At 38.7% G+C, this 14753-nt stretch overlaps 1 protein-coding gene across 1 annotated transcript in view; it reads left to right on the forward strand.

Moving 5' to 3' along the window:
- DNAH9 (dynein axonemal heavy chain 9) overlaps window positions 1–14753 on the forward strand; it is an 858849-nt gene that overhangs the window by 605478 nt on the left and 238618 nt on the right. The window contains exons 50-51 of the mRNA XM_044675179.1: window positions 7186–7305; window positions 14433–14621. Of these exons, the coding sequence (XP_044531114.1) occupies window positions 7186–7305; window positions 14433–14621 (309 nt within the window). The remainder of the gene's footprint in view (window positions 1–7185; window positions 7306–14432; window positions 14622–14753) is intronic.

Consider the following 14753-nt stretch of genomic DNA (forward strand, 5'->3'; position numbering starts at 1 on the left):
TTCCAGAGTTTCTCTTGATGGTCTTTTTCTTCTGGATTTCCTTATTGCTGGCCATTGTTAGCCCCGCCCCTTTTCCGCTTTGTCTTTGCACTCCGGGTCTGCCTGGGCCTTGCAAGCTTGGGGGGGGGGGGCCTCCGGTCTCCTTGTCCTCGGGGTCAGGCCTCCTGGTAGTTCCTGGTCTGCCCCTCTGCCCGAGGTTCCTTCAGCAGTCTTTGGGGCTGCTTCCACAGCCACGCTCAGGTCTGCACTGGGTCCTCTCTGGAGGTCCAAGCCTGGGCTGGAGATCGTTATTCAAGCCTAGGGCACTGCCTTTGCCTGCGCTGATGCTCTTAGGGCCCTGCTTTCACCCCCGCAGAAGGTAGTGAAAGTCTGTGGGCTGGAGATCTTTATTTGCCCCCTGAGGCGATGCCTTCAGTGCTTGGGAAAGGCCGAGTTTGTCCGGGCCGGAGGCGGTGCCTTCACCCACGTGGGCGCTCAGGGAGAGTCCCAGCCACCTGGGGTCCCTCGTCTTGCAGCGCACAGGTACGGGCTCAGGGGCTGCCAGTGATTTTCTGGTTGCCCCAGTCCTGTTTACCCGCTTGTGCGGTGTGGGGGGTGGGGGAGGGGCTTCTTCCTCTCGTGTTTTAGTGTGAACTGTTTCACCCCTTTAAAGTGTGGAAATGCCCCGATTCTGCGTACCTTCAATGCTGCGCCCTGTTGTGGGGTTCCTTCGTTCCTCTGGACTCGTTTTTATTTCCCCTTGAGGGGTCCTGTGTGGTTCGGTCAGGAGAGATCGAGCAGCTGCTCCTTACTCTGCCGCCATCTTAACCGGAAGTCTCATATTCCATATCCCAAGTGATTTTAAATAACACATAAAGACTGGTCTTATTCAGTGGATCTTAAACCAAAAGAAAAGAGGACGAAAGCTAGCCACATTGACAAAAAGCCAATTTTGGGGCAGTCCCCCACTGGTATAAGAGTGCATTCAATTTGTTCAACCCCCATAGTTCAGATCAACTGCACCCCAAAGTTCAAATTTGGGTCTTCATGATCCAGTGAAGGTTCTTCAGGCATCTTTTGGTGCCTCCACCAAACAGGTTCATTCATCTGGATTCTGGGGGGATGGTACAATCCTTATCCTGAAATTATTCTCAAAGAATTTAAACTTTACATTATAGGTTACAAAACATACATTTTCTTTTGAGAATTATACATTACTCCCCTGAGATTACTCCTAAAGGAGTAAAAATTGACTTGCAATATAGATTATAATTCAGACATTATGATTATAAAAACTTAATACACACACCACTGAGGAAAATTTTAAATAACACATTATTCCCCTGGAAAGGTCAGCCAAGGATGCATGGCTGAGTGAGTCACGGGGGTGCATGAAATCAATTGGCAAAAGAAATAATAAAAAAAATAAAAGGAATAAAATTCAAAAAAAAGGAGAAAAAAATTAACTTGTGAATGAAATGTAAAATGTGCAAAAAAAGTAAGGAAAATAAACTTATAACAGGCCTTTGAATTGAGGCCTAATTAAAGTGATTTAAGCAGTTTGCAAATACCCATTCAGGGCCAGGACTACAGAAAAATTACTATTTTTCTCTATATATAGAGAGAAATAAGGGAAATGCCTTTCTTTGATCTGATTTTTCCCTGCACCTTCTCAGGGAAATGAGCCATAAAATGATAGCCAATCTTAGATGCTTCACTAGGAATTTAAGTTGAGGGGGACTGAGCCTCTAAGCATTAGAAAAGCTGACTCCAAAACTCAAACCCCAGTTTCAAGCCCTTCAAGTATTGGCATAGAACTCCTGCAATTCATGACCTGTATGGCCTTCTGCCTGGGCAGATTCTCAGTCAGTCTCCATGGTCTTGTGGCTTGGCACTTCTCCTGGAATCAGACAGAGAGGCATTAAATCACAGTCCCATAGTCTCTTCAGGTATTTGCATTAAGCTTATATCACTGTAAAATAAAAAAAAAAGCATAAATAATTATTATATATGAACTTCCAGTACAAGATGAGAAAAAGGAAAAATCAATTGCTCTCATTAAAAAAAGAATGTTTTAAAAATCAAATATAATGGGGGCAGCTGGGTAGCTCAGTGGAGTGAGTCAGGCCTAGAGACAGGAGGTCCTAGGTTCAAACCCGGCCTCAGCCACTTCCCAGCTGTGTGACCCTGGGCAAGTCACTTGACCCCCATTGCCCACCCTTACCAATCTTCCACCTATGAGACAATACACCAAAGTACAAGGGTTTTAAAAAAAATCAAATATATATATATATATAGCTCAGAACTAGTGAAAGGGGTTTTTTTACTCAAAAATGAGATTTTCTATGAGTGTAATAGCAGATTCACAATGCACATTCAAATAGAGTACCATAATTTCTAATAACATGTTTTAAAACAATAAACAATGATGTTAAAAAAATCATATACTTGTTACAACTTTTAAACCTTGGCTAAGAGTTTCTCAACAAATTCTGTTACTGCTTCCATATAAAAATCTGATATTAAAAAAAAACTTCTGATCTAAATTATCCTCAAGAATTCTAGACCCTTCTGATAAAAGAGGCTAAAACATAGACTAATATCAAAAATATATATAAGACAACAATTCTTCACAATAAAATATATAAAGCTTATCCTTTAAGACCACAATTCTTTAAAATAAATTAATAAAAACCTATCATTTATACAGAAGGGTACTAGGCATCTAAAGTAAAATTTTAAAAGACCTCTCACAAGATTACAATTTAAATCTCAAGGCAGGCATCAAACTCTCCAAGGTTTTATACAATTTCCAAGATAGAATAAAAACTTAAAAGACATGTGCTCCTATAAATCCAGTATACATAAGGCAATTTACAACTTAAAAAATGTGTAAGATGTTCAAATGGTACGAGAACACAGCATTTTTTTTATTACAGTAAAAATGAAACCTGAAATAAATTAGGAAATATAATGAGTACCAGACATCAAGCTATATCATCAAAAAACCTCTTCTACCGGTTCTAATAGATTTTTCTCATTATTTGGGAGTTACAATAAAATCATAAACAGAATTAATCTAGCAGCCACAAACTTCATTGACTTAAAATGATTCAGTGCAACAGGAAAATCAACGAAATAAACAAAATTAATTCACAAAAGTAATCCGCAAAATGCAGTAAGATACAGTCTTTTTAAAACCCTGAGTTCTGAGGTTTTAAACTCCCCTTCTGGTCCCATTTAAAGTTCAAATTTCAGGGTCCATATAATCAGTCTCTGCTCTTAGTTCAAAGTTCTGAGCAGGTATGGGGTAAATTTCTTTTCCCCTGAGTTTGAGTTTAATAATCGCAAAAAAGTTTGAATAGGCCATGAGCCCAATGAAGAGTAGGGATTCCTAGTTCAAGGTTCAGACACTAGCATCCACGTGGGATCAGGGCTAGAGAAAAGCTTAGGTCAGTTTTTTAGAAAAATACCCACGTGGAGAGCTTGTGGGGTGCCTAAATTAGGCTTTTGAGAAATCACGTGGAGGCCATTGAATGCAGGCCATTACCAAGAGGGGGGAGGTGGAAATAATACTTCTCAAATCTCAAGCAGCAACAGCTGCAGCAGTCTCCAAGTCAGGGCAGGGCTGTAGTGGAAGTGGTCAGCACCATTGGGGGTTAGAACAGGACGAGCAGCACCAGCGAGGCAGGATTGGAGGCCAGAGGTCTGTACTAGTGGGCTCTGGATTCAGCAGAGATCAGGGCAGTCAGGAATGTGAGGCAGTGGTCTGTACTGGCAGGCCAGGCAGGAATGGAGTCCAGGTCAGGAGTCAGAAGGGGCGGCAGAGGACAGCAGGAAACCCAGCAGTCCATCAGTGTCTGTAAGGGCCACCAGGCCCGGGGCACTGAGCAAAATAATTCGCAGCCCAGCAGCAATTAAAACCATTGTCCCTCTTCCCTAAAAGGCAGCCTAGAGGCTGGGGAAAATAGGGAGAGGACTGGGCGAGGAAAAAGATCATTTCTGAGACTCTGGGTCCCAGAGCCGCATGGCTTCTTCTTAGGCTATCTAAAAAATTTAGGGTCCGAACTTCAACCTTCTGGTTCGCCAAACTGTTGCTATTAAAAATGATGAGGGCCTAGATAAAAAGGGAGAATAGTATTTTAATCAAAGCCATGCTGATAGAGATAAAATCATTAGACCACACGCCTGTAAGTATTCAAACTCCTGCTTCAGCCATTTTACCTTTTCGTATCTCCGTGCGCCCAGGTAGCTCAAAGAGGAAGTTCAAAGTCACTTCCCCCCTATTTAAAACAGTCCCTCACCTTGAATACGTAATCCAAAACAGGAAACCCATTGGGGATCATGGGAAATGTAGTTCCAAGTATCCCAAGTGATTTTAAATAACACAAAAGATTTAAGTTGCCTTAGTCACATGTGTTCCCTGCATGTGTGCTTCTCTAATTGTGAATTCTATAGGTGCATACACTTCCTACTGATATATATTATATGTGCATATAATATATATAATATATAATATATTTTTAGTGGGAATATGCTAATTAATGGAAGAAACAACCTATTCAGGATATTGAGGTATGTTTTGTTGTTACTTTTCTTACTATGCAATTTCTGTAAATTCTATTGCTTTGATCTCATTGTGGGCTCATGACCTTAGTTTGTTAGTATAGACTACCCCCCCAACTTTTAGGACAGTGTGGTTCCCATGATAAACAGCTACATTCACTCCTTCAAAATAGTCTGTGTATCCAGACACCTAATACTGTAGCTCACAAGTTCACATTAATGTGCTTATCTTTAATAGGCACCCATGTGACACAATTAACTGAAAGCAAAGCTATTTTACTGAAATGACATATAGAATATCTCTCCCATAAACCTAAAGTCTATATTCCAACAAATATCCTAGTACAATGGAAATAATAGCTATTGATCATGTTTAAATGGGAGAAGACACACATGTAGGCTGTCAGCTGCCACTCTACCTCAACCAATGTCTTCTCATATAGAACATCAACTATTGCTCCCAGCTCTTTACTGATTATGTTGCTATGCTGGGCCTAATCCTGTGTAAGTCTTATGTTTCTGATGCTTAATTATATTTTCCATTTTCTCCAATTACAGTCTCAACTACAATCTTGGCCTAAAGTACTGCTATGTACATTCAGAAAAAAAAAACTAGGAACCAGGCTTCAGGACCATCAACAATCTCAGCTGTGAGGCCTGCCATGTCTTGAGCAAGATACCCCATCTATAAGTGGGATTCTCAAATCATCTAATCAATTGGATTTATTTCTATTCTGTAGCTAGCGTGTGCTTTCCACCAGATGCTACCAGATGCTGCTAGATGCAGCTTTGCCAGGGCAAGGCAGAGAGGAAAATAGAGAAATCCCAACCCACCTTGCTACACACTCCAAAAAAGACAAGGGAAAATATGAAAAATGAACTCTGATGAATCCTTAAAAACTGAATTACTTAAAATGGAATGAACTCCAAGTTTTATCTAGTCCACTGATCTCATTCAGTCAGTTGAAGTTGCTGTGCTCATTGATCTCCTTCATTCAATGGTCAATACCTATAATTCCAGAACTTCTCATTTTGTTTAGGCACCTCCTTTACTCTTTGTTATCAGGTTGTTTAGAAAACTCTACAATTTAATCCACCGTTATCTAGTAAAATGGCAAAGATAGTGAAAAATGGATATGGTCTATGTTGATGATGTTGCAAAAGAAAAAAATGGAAACGCAGAGGCAACTGGGTGGCTGAATGGATTGAGAACCAGTCCTAGAGATGAAAGGTTCTGGCCTCGGACACTTCCTAGCTGTGTGACCCTGGACAAGGCATTTAGTTCTCATTGCCTAGCCCTTGCCACTCTTCTGCCTTGGAATCAATATTCTAAGATGGAAGGGAAAGGTTGGAAAAAAGACAGAAACACTAGTATAAATTCTTTGTAAAGCACTAAATTAGTCCAACAATTCTAGAAAACCATTTGGACTTATCTGCAAAAGAGTGTCTAGAATGACCAAACCCCGTAACCTAGAGATCTGTTTGCTTTGAATTTTTATAGAAAGATAGCAAGCAGTCTTGTACATAACAAAATATTCATAACAGCACTTTTTTTTTTGGTAACAAGGAACTACAATCAAAGTGGATGCCCAAAGATTTGAAGATAGCTAGTTAAATTATAATCCATGAATACAATGGAACATTATTACATCGAAACATGGGAAAACATATGAAATGATGCAGCAAAAAGAAAATAGAACCAGTTGTATAGACAACATAACCATTTGAATGCTGTATAGTTTTAATTTTGTTAACTATACCCCAAACCTCATCTCTACCCTGTTCTTTGGACAATTTAAAGTTAGGTCTTTTTAATGCATATATGGAATATGCACATATTGACATAAACCTAAAGATGTGCTGTTGTTTTTTTCTCTGACCATGTTTTAATCCTGAATTAATAATTTTGTCTTAAAATTCTAGTTATTATATAGACTTTAAAGAGTCTACCAATGTGTCCCCTTAAAAGTTAAACATTCTTTTTCTTTATATTTAGAAATATATTGAAACAATATTTTTAAATCCAAAGCAGTAAGTTTTCCCTAGTCATATATTTTTCTCAAAAGTTGAGTTTTTTATTTAAAAAGCTAATTCTAAAACTAATTCTAAGGGGGAGCTAGGTATCTCAGTGGATAGAGTGTCAGATCCAGAGATACAAGGTTCAAATATAACCTTAGACACTTCCTGGGTAAAACACTTATCCTCAATTACCTAGTCCTTACCACTATTATGCCTTGAAGCTGATACATAGTATCAATTCAAAGTCCAAAGAAAAGGGTTTTTTAAATTGGTTAATTTTAAAGTGGCAGAATTGATTAGATCATCCTTTTTCTAGAAATTAGTCCATATTGCCCCTACTGCCTGGTGTACATATTTAGTTTAAATACTGCATTGATGTGTCCAGATGCATTAGCACTCCTTGAACTCCACAACTGCATTCTGGTAACCAAATGATTGGCTACTATGTAATTCAGTTCCTTTTCCTCCAGTTTCCCTCTGATCTCTGACTTTCAGGCCTGTATGCTATTGTTCTTGGAACAAATGTAATAGTATGTTCCAAACCATGTAAAGCATGGGTCCACAAATTGTGCTTAGACTAGAAAAATTTACATATATAATTTTCTGTTTCTTTCTCAACAGCACCTTAATGAAAACTTGACAAGACTCACAACCAAATTTGAGAAAGCAACTGCAGAAAAACTCAAATGTCAGCAAGAAGCTGAAATGACTACAGGTACCATCTCACTTGCAAATCGCCTGGTGAGTCTCAACAGACGGAGCTTTAATTGTATGAACAGTTTGTCAATTGCTATAGAGATGCACAATATATGAACACAAATTAGCACATTTTGACCTTGGAGAATATATTAAAATGTGCTATAATAAAGAAAAGTTATTTATAAAAACTAAATGAAAGAGTATATTCAAATCTAGTTTTATTTACATAGATCCTCGTAAATAAAGAGAAATTTAGATATAAGAGACTACATATTAACTTGTGTTCTGGCCTTGTATACATATCAGGCAAAAAAGCTCATATTGCTTAATATGTATATTGGCAAACAGTTGATACCCACTGACAATTTGTAGAGCATTGCACAGCTACTTTTTAAAATGTACCTGAGGGACTTCCGGGTTAAAATGGTGGCAGAGTAGAAACAGCTGCTTAACCTCTCCTAACCCACACACGTAGGACTCCTCAAGAGGACATAAAAACAAATCCAGATGAATGAAGGGACCCCACAACAGGGCTCAGCATTGAAGGTACATGGGATCAGTTCATTTCCATGCTATAAAGGGGTAAAATAGCTCTCACTAAAATGAGAGCTGAGCAACCCCCTACCCCCACACAACCTACAGTGCCAAAGTCAGTGCACAAAAGTTAGAGCAAGTTTGGGGCATTCATTAAGTTCTTGGCAGCTAACTTGGATCACCAGGGTCTGCTCCTGAGAGCAGCAAAGGCCCCAAAAGGCTAAAGAATGCACAGACTTTGAACACAGACCTTGAGCTCAGGCGAGGACATTGAGGACACTCAGAGGCGTGGACACGGACACAGACAAGGACCTTGTGCACAGGCACAGACCTTGGGTGGGGACCCAGTGAGGAGGGGTGCATGACTGTGGAAGCAGTAGCCTGAGTCTGTTAAAGGAGCTTTGGACAGAGGATCAAGCAAGGGGATCACCAGGTAGTTTGACCCTGAGAACAACTAGACTTGAGACCTCAAGAGCCTGAAGAATGCAGACTGACCCTGGGCATGAGGATAAAGCTGAGAGGGCACACGGTGCTGTCATTCAGATGAAACTTCCTCCACAGCTCAATAGGATAGGCAGAGAGCCTGTCTGCCTCACCCAAAATTCAGACTGAGAAAGAAATAATATTGGCAAGCCAGGCATAAGAACTTGCAAAGAGAAAGATCAAGAAGAAATCTTTAACACACGACAACATTTACACAGAAAAAATGCAGACAACAGAGCAAACAGCAGAGGAGAACAAACAAGTAATCACATCCAAACTTACCCCCCAAAATGAAAATTGGTTACAAAGCTCTTAAAGAGTTCAAATCTGAGATCATGAAAAAGGTGGAAGAGATTTGGTGAGAGAAGTGGGAAATAACCCAAAAAGAAATTAGCAGGGTAAAAGACAGAAACTCCCAATTGGAGAAAGATACCCCAAAATCAAAACAACTGATAAGCAAATTGGAGACCAAAAGCAAACAGCTGGAAAACAGAATAGACCAAATCAAAAAGGAAAATCAAAAGGGTATAGCAGAAAACCAGGCTCTAAAGACCAAAATTAGGCAAGTAGAAGCCAATGATCTCTCAAGACAGCAAGGACAAATAAAACAAAATCAAAAAAACTGATAAAATAGAAGGAAACAGGGGCAGCTGGGTAGCTCAGTGGAGTGAGAGTCAGGCCTAGAGACAGGAGGTCCTAGGTTCAAACCTGGCCTCAGCCACTTCCCAGCTGTGTGACACTGGGCAAGTCATTTGACCCCCATTGCCCACCCTTACCAATCTTCCACCTATGAGACAATACACCGAAGTACAAGGGTTTAAAAAAATTAAAAAAAAATAGGAAACATGAAATACCTCACTGAGAAATTGAAAGATCAAGAAAACATATCTAGAAGAGACAATTTAAGAATCATTGGTCTTACTGAAAAAGCAGAAATTAATAGAAATTTGGACTCCATATTAAAAGAAATTATACAAAAAAACTGCCCTGAAGTTCTACAACAAGAGGGTAATATAGACAATGAAAAGATCCATAAAACACCCTCTACACTAAACCCTCAAAAGACAACTTCGAGGAACATAATAGCCCAATTCAGGAGCTTCCAAGTAAAAGAAAACACTTTACAAGAAGCCAGAAAGAGACAATTCAGATATCAAAGAGGACCAATCAGGATCACACAGGATCTGGCAGCCTCCACACTAAGAGACTGCAAAGCTTGGAATATAATATTCAGAAAGACAAGAGAACTGGATCTACAACCAAGAATCACCTGCCCATCAAAACTGACTATATATACTTCCAGGGGAAAGTATGGGCATTCAACAAGATGGAAGATTTCCAAGTATTTGCACAGAAAAGACCAGGACTAAATGGAAAATTCTATATCCAACCACAAAAACCAAGAGAAACATGAAAAGGTAAATAAAAAATAGAGGGGAAAGAAAGAAAACTCTTATTTTTAAATTTGCCTCTTTAAGGGCTTTAAAAAGATCAAATTACTTCTATTCCTATATGGAGAAATGTTAGGTGTAATTTTCTAAAACCATATTCACTCTTATAGTAATTAGAAGAATAATTCTAAAAGGGAGAGGTTGGAACACTAAATGGTCTAAGATGAGATGGTGTGGGGGAAAAAAGAGGGGAGTGAATAGTAGATGACAACAAAAGAAACTTGAATGAATAAGAAAAATAGGATATTCTATACCACACAAAGATAGCATGGGAAGGGGAGGGTATGAATACTATTATAGGAAGGAGAGAAAGAGAGCATTAAGAGGTAATATTTAAACCTTTCTCTCAGCGGAATTAATCCTGAGAGGGAAGAGTATCTATATCCATTTGGATATAGAATTCTATATAACCCTACTGAGAAAGTCAGAAGGGATAAACCAAGGGGAGCTGGGGAGTAGGAAGGTCAAAAAAGGGAGGAGAAGAGAGGGAGGGAATTCATTAGGCTGTAAAAAAATAAAAAGAGGGAAATAATAAGGGAGGGGGTGGAAAGGGAAGTAAATCAAGGGAGGGGACAAAGTGAACAGGTCTAAAACAAACCACTGCTTTAAAAGGAAATAGTGTAAGAAGAAGATGTAGAACTAGGAGAAGATACCAAAAAGTTGGGGAATACACCATTGATAATTATAACTCTGAATGTGAATGGGATGAACTTGCACATAAAACGGAAGCAAATAGCAGAGTGTATTAGAAACCAAAATCCTACCATATGTTGTCTACAAAAAACACATATGAAGGCGGCAGGTTTAAGGTCAAGGGCTGGAACAAAATCTTTTGGCCTTCAACTGAGAAAAAGAAAGCAGGATTGGCTATCATTCTGACAAAGCTAAATCTAAATCTAAAAAGAGATCTGATTAAAAGAGACAGGGAAAATAATTACCTTCTAAAAAAGGCAGTATAGACAATGAGGAAATAACAGTATTCAACATGTATGCACCAAATGGCATAGCATCCAAATTCCTAAAGGAGAAACTGGCAGGGCTCAAGAAGGAAATAGATAATAAAACCATACTAGTGGGAGATCTAAATATTCCTCTTTCAGATCTAGATAAATCAAATCAAAAAATAAATAAGAAAGAGATAAGAGAGGTGAATGAAGTCCTAGAAAAATTAGATATAATAGATATGTGGAGAAAAATGAATAGGGACAAAAAGGAATATGTTTTAGTGAGAGCTGTTTCATCCCTTTATAGCATGGAAATGTCCCGATTCCACATTCCTCCAATGCTGTGCCCTGTTGTGGGGTCCCTTTGTTCCTCTGGGTTTGTTTTTATGTCTTCTTGAGAGTCCTGTATGTTTCTGTTAGGAGAGATTAAGCAGCTGCTTTTTACTCTGCCGCCATCTTAACCAGGAAGTGCCTGTCTTTTTCTTTAAATTACGGCTTTCTTAAATTCTTAAATTGTCTGTCTCTGAATCTATTTTTCAGGTAGATATTTCATGTTTTCCTATTTTTTAATTTTTTTGTTTTATTGTTTCTTGATGTCTCATGAAGTCATTAGCTTCTATTTCCCCAATTCTAATTTTTAAAGAATGATTTTCTTCTGTGAGCTCTTAAGCCTCCTTTCATCATTTGGCGAATTCTGCTGTTATTTTCTTATTGCACTGCTTCCACTTCTTTTCAATATTTTTCCTCTGCCTCTCTTAAATGATTTTTGGAATCCTTTTTTGTGCTATTCCAGGGCCTGAGACCAATTTCCATTTTCTTTGAAGTTTCCCATATGTTTGCTCTGTTTTCATTGTCCCTTTCTGTATCTGTGCCTTGCTTTTCTTTGTCTCCAGAAAAATAAGTTTTTCTGTGGTTTTTTTTTTTTAATATTTGCTTATTTTCCCAGTCTTTTTCTTGACTTTCACTTTTATCTTAAAGGTTGCTTCTGTTCTCAGGTATAGAGGGCACTCTTAAACTTTAGTTCTTCCTTGATGCTCTATCTCTGGATTTCTGCAAGTTTCAGCTCTTCCAAGGAGGTATGATGGCCTGTGGCTGTGAACTCTGAAAGCCACTTCCCACTGCTGATTCAGTAACCCCCTGGGACTGCTAATGGCTTGCAGAGCTCATACCACTGTAAGATACCCTATGATTGAGCTCAAAGTCTAGCCTTAGGTTTGGGTAGGGGCTTTTGGTCTTACACTAGGGAATGTGGACTGCCTTGCCCTGGAGCTTATAACTTAGCCTTGAACTTTGGTCTGGGCTCACACAGGCAAGCACACTGTGGACTGTCTTGTGCTGAAGCTTGGGGCCTCATTCTGAGCTTACACAGACCAGACATGCACATGCACAGACTATCTCACATTGAGGTTTAAGTCCTCACTACAAGCTTGTGCTGGGACTCCCAACCACACTCTGGACTTACACAGACTAGGTGTACCACACAGACTGTCTCGCACTAAGATTCTGCAGGCTTGGCCTAGGGCTTGGAATTTTATAAGGTATGTGGGGGGTTGAACCACTGTTGACCTAGGCAGGATCGCATGGTCTGGACACTGACTTGGGTCCAGGTTCAGAACCTTGAACAGTAGATTGGGCAGGTGGAGGGTGCTATTGGCTTACCCTGGTACTCCTTGGCACCAGCCTCCTGCTGGCAGTGATCTCCTCTCACCCCAGTGAACCAGACTCTCTCTAGCTACTTTTCAACTTGTTCTCTGCATGAAATTTTCTTCACTCTATTTGAGATAAAATTGAATAACAAGTGCCCCACTCATTCAAATAAATAAACCTTGGAATCAGAAGATTGTTTATTCCCCTTTGTGAAAGAGAGCACTTCGATGATGGGCTAAGAAGTGCCCACTGACTAGGCAGCAAACAGGCAACATATACGAGTTCCCAACACATAAAACATAGACCCTCTTAGACCATTTCTGGGTCTATTTCCCAAAAAGATCAGGGAAAGGGGCAAGAGCTCATATGTTCCAAAATATTTATAGCAGCTCTTTTTGTAGTGGCAAAGAACTGGAAACTGAGGGGACGCCCATCAATTACAAATACCACAGTGCCATAAGAAACAATAAACAAACAAATAAACAAAAAATTTTAAAAGCCTGGAAAGAACCGTATAAGTTAATGAACAGTGAAATGAGAACCAGAATGATATACAGCCAAAGAACTAATACTAGAAGAATAAATTAAGAATATTACCTCCAGAAAGTGAACAGAAAGATAAAACATGAAAGACAATTTATATGAGCATGTTGATCTCCATGACAATATCCTATGTGAGAGGAGGGAGGGAAAGTAGGGAAGGTTTGCGACACTAGTGGACAGGATCTTTTATTATAGGAATGAAGAAAAGTAGGTTAAACATATAAAAGATTTGTGGTTTCATTTGTGTAATATCTTCTTTTTCTTTACATTTGGAAAATGTTTTGCTTGAATTTGTTAACATTTTGAAGCAAAATTTTTTTTTCTTTTCAAAAGAACTTGTCTGAAATTGTCAAAAGAAGGAAAAATATACAGAGTTGGATACAGAAATGCCTTGCACTCAACATGGAAATAGAAAGGAAAGTGGGGAAAGAGGGTAAGAGAAGCACCAAGTAGGGAGGTTAAATGAATGAATAATCCTGACTAAAAACAAACTCTAAGGATGTATAAAAATGTAGATTACTCTTTACTGAAGTAACAAAAGAATAGGAATCTGAGGAAGTGCCCATAAATTGAGGAATGAGTAAACAAGTTATGGTATATAAATATGATAGAATACTATTGTGCTAGACTCTATTCAACATAATGACTAACCAGAATGTCACCTCCTGATAGAAAGATGAAGAATTCAGAATGCGGAATGAATCCATTTTTTTGACAAAGCCAATATGAAAATGTGTTTTGATTAATTATATATGCTTGTAATGGGTTTTTGTTTTCACTGTGTTCTAATTGGGAATTGGGAGAGGATAAAAAAGTGGATTTAACTGATTAAAACGAAATATTTTTAATGAGTGTTTTAACACTACCCTGAGGAGATCTTGGGAAGAAGGAAAACCAAACACCAAGATCACCTTAAATCTTTGCGATGAATAGCATTCCAGCTTCATTGACTTGAATGTTTTCTGTAGGCATCTATCAACGAGTTAACATGGTACAGTGCAGAGAACTGGATTGGGATTAAAAACCTGAATTCTAGGCCTGACTTTGCTACTAACTAGTCACATGATTTTGGACAACCTCACATCTCTGAGCTACAATGTCCTCCTCTGTAAGATTAGGGAATTGATCTAAGGTCCCTTCCAGCCAAATGTGGGCTGATAAAAGTTTTTGACTCTATCAGGAAAGACGTATCTATATGAATACTCACACTTAAAATGTAACAATTGGCTTTCTCAAGCCAGAATGAACAGATTCCAGCACACTTCTGTTTCCAGCATCAATATTTTATTATTTGAGGAAGAGGTAACATATAAGATATACCTCTAAAGCCTCAGACACACAAGTTAGCCCCTCATTCATAGAATGGTCAGCTCATTTTATGGAAGTCTTAGCTAAAAGAAGAAAGAGGTGATATGTCACACTAAATTGTGCATAGAACCAAAACTTGTAAAGCACAAGGTAACAGTTTTTAAGGGGACAAGTTAATTTAAGCAGATCAGAAGTCATTCATTTGTGTGTAATATCTAATAATAAAGTCTTTTCAGCTTTTCAATTTTTGAAACTTTAGGTTGGAGGTCTTGCCTCTGAAAACGTAAGATGGGCAGAAGCTATCAAGGACTTCAGATGGCAAGATAATACATTATGTGGAGATATTTTACTGATTACAGCTTTCATTTCTTACCTGGGATACTTTACCAAGAAATATCGTCAAAGCCTTATGGATTGTAGCTGGAGACCTTACCTGAATCAGTTAAAAGTAAGGAAAAGAATAAATAACCTGAATGATGATCATAATTCAGACTCACGAAATGAGGAAGAGCTAAATGGTTGTATTCCCATTTTTATGCTATGGAAGCTAAAGTTTCAAAAAGCTATATAACCTTTCCAT

This window comes from Gracilinanus agilis, chromosome 4 (genome assembly GCF_016433145.1).
Source record: "Gracilinanus agilis isolate LMUSP501 chromosome 4, AgileGrace, whole genome shotgun sequence".
Taxonomy (NCBI): Eukaryota; Metazoa; Chordata; class Mammalia; order Didelphimorphia; family Didelphidae; genus Gracilinanus; species Gracilinanus agilis.